The 769-nt window shown below is 66.2% G+C and overlaps 1 protein-coding gene across 1 annotated transcript in view; it reads right to left on the reverse strand.

Annotated features, from left to right (window-relative positions):
* Positions 1-769, reverse strand: part of CACTIN (cactin, spliceosome C complex subunit) — a 14,470-nt gene that overhangs the window by 3,123 nt on the left and 10,578 nt on the right. The window contains exons 9-10 of the mRNA XM_010828119.1: positions 378-500; positions 17-297 (exon numbers count right to left, since the gene is read on the reverse strand). Coding sequence (XP_010826421.1) covers positions 17-297; positions 378-500 — 404 coding nt within the window. The remainder of the gene's footprint in view (positions 1-16; positions 298-377; positions 501-769) is intronic.

The raw sequence follows: 769 nt of genomic DNA on the forward strand, positions 1-769 counted from the left end.
CACCCCCACCGCGCACCTGTGACCTGAAGCTGTTGCCGCGACAGCTGCAGGCGCTGCAGGTCCTCGTCCGGCTCCAGCACGTGGGCATCCAGCGGCAGCTCATGAGCTGTGAGCAGCCGCGGGCTGTACTTGCCGGCGTCATAGTCGTCTAGGCTCTGCTGGATCAGGTCCTCCTCCATGAGCACCGCCTCCCCGTCCGCCTCGCCCTCCGCTGGCGTGGCCCCTTCGGCCTCCGGCTCTGCAGGGCCGCCCTCCGAGGGCCCAGGCGGAGTAGGGGCTGGGTCCTCAGGCTCCAGGCTGCAGAAGAGGGCTGGGCTGAGCAGGGCCGGTGGCGGAAGAGGGTCCTGGGGAGCAGGGACAGACAGGCCAGGACTTACCTGTGGCCAGGAGATGGTGGCTCCTGCTTGAGGATGGGGAATAGCGGCTCGCTCTCCACGCCCTGCTCCTGCTTCAGCTTGTACAGCTTCTGCCGCAGCACATCCTGGTGCCGCTCCCGGAGCCTGGGGGGCAGGCCAGGCAGTCATCCGGAAGCCCCATGGGGAAGGCCCCTACCCAAGATTTCTCATGACTCCCAATTTGCAGCAAGGACCAGGTTGAGGGCAGCAAGGGGCTGCAGCACAGACACCAGGAGGGGGCAGGTCCCTGCCCTGGGCCGGAAAAGGACCACGGACTGGTGATGCTATGCTAAGTCACTTCAGTTGTGTCCGACTCTGTGTGATCCCACAGACGGCAGCCCAACAGGCTCCCCCGTCCCTAGGATTCTCCAGGC

The sequence above is a fragment of the Bison bison genome, unplaced genomic scaffold (assembly GCF_000754665.1).
Source record: "Bison bison bison isolate TAMUID 2011002044 unplaced genomic scaffold, Bison_UMD1.0 scf7180017864492, whole genome shotgun sequence".
NCBI classification, from domain to species: Eukaryota; Metazoa; Chordata; class Mammalia; order Artiodactyla; family Bovidae; genus Bison; species Bison bison.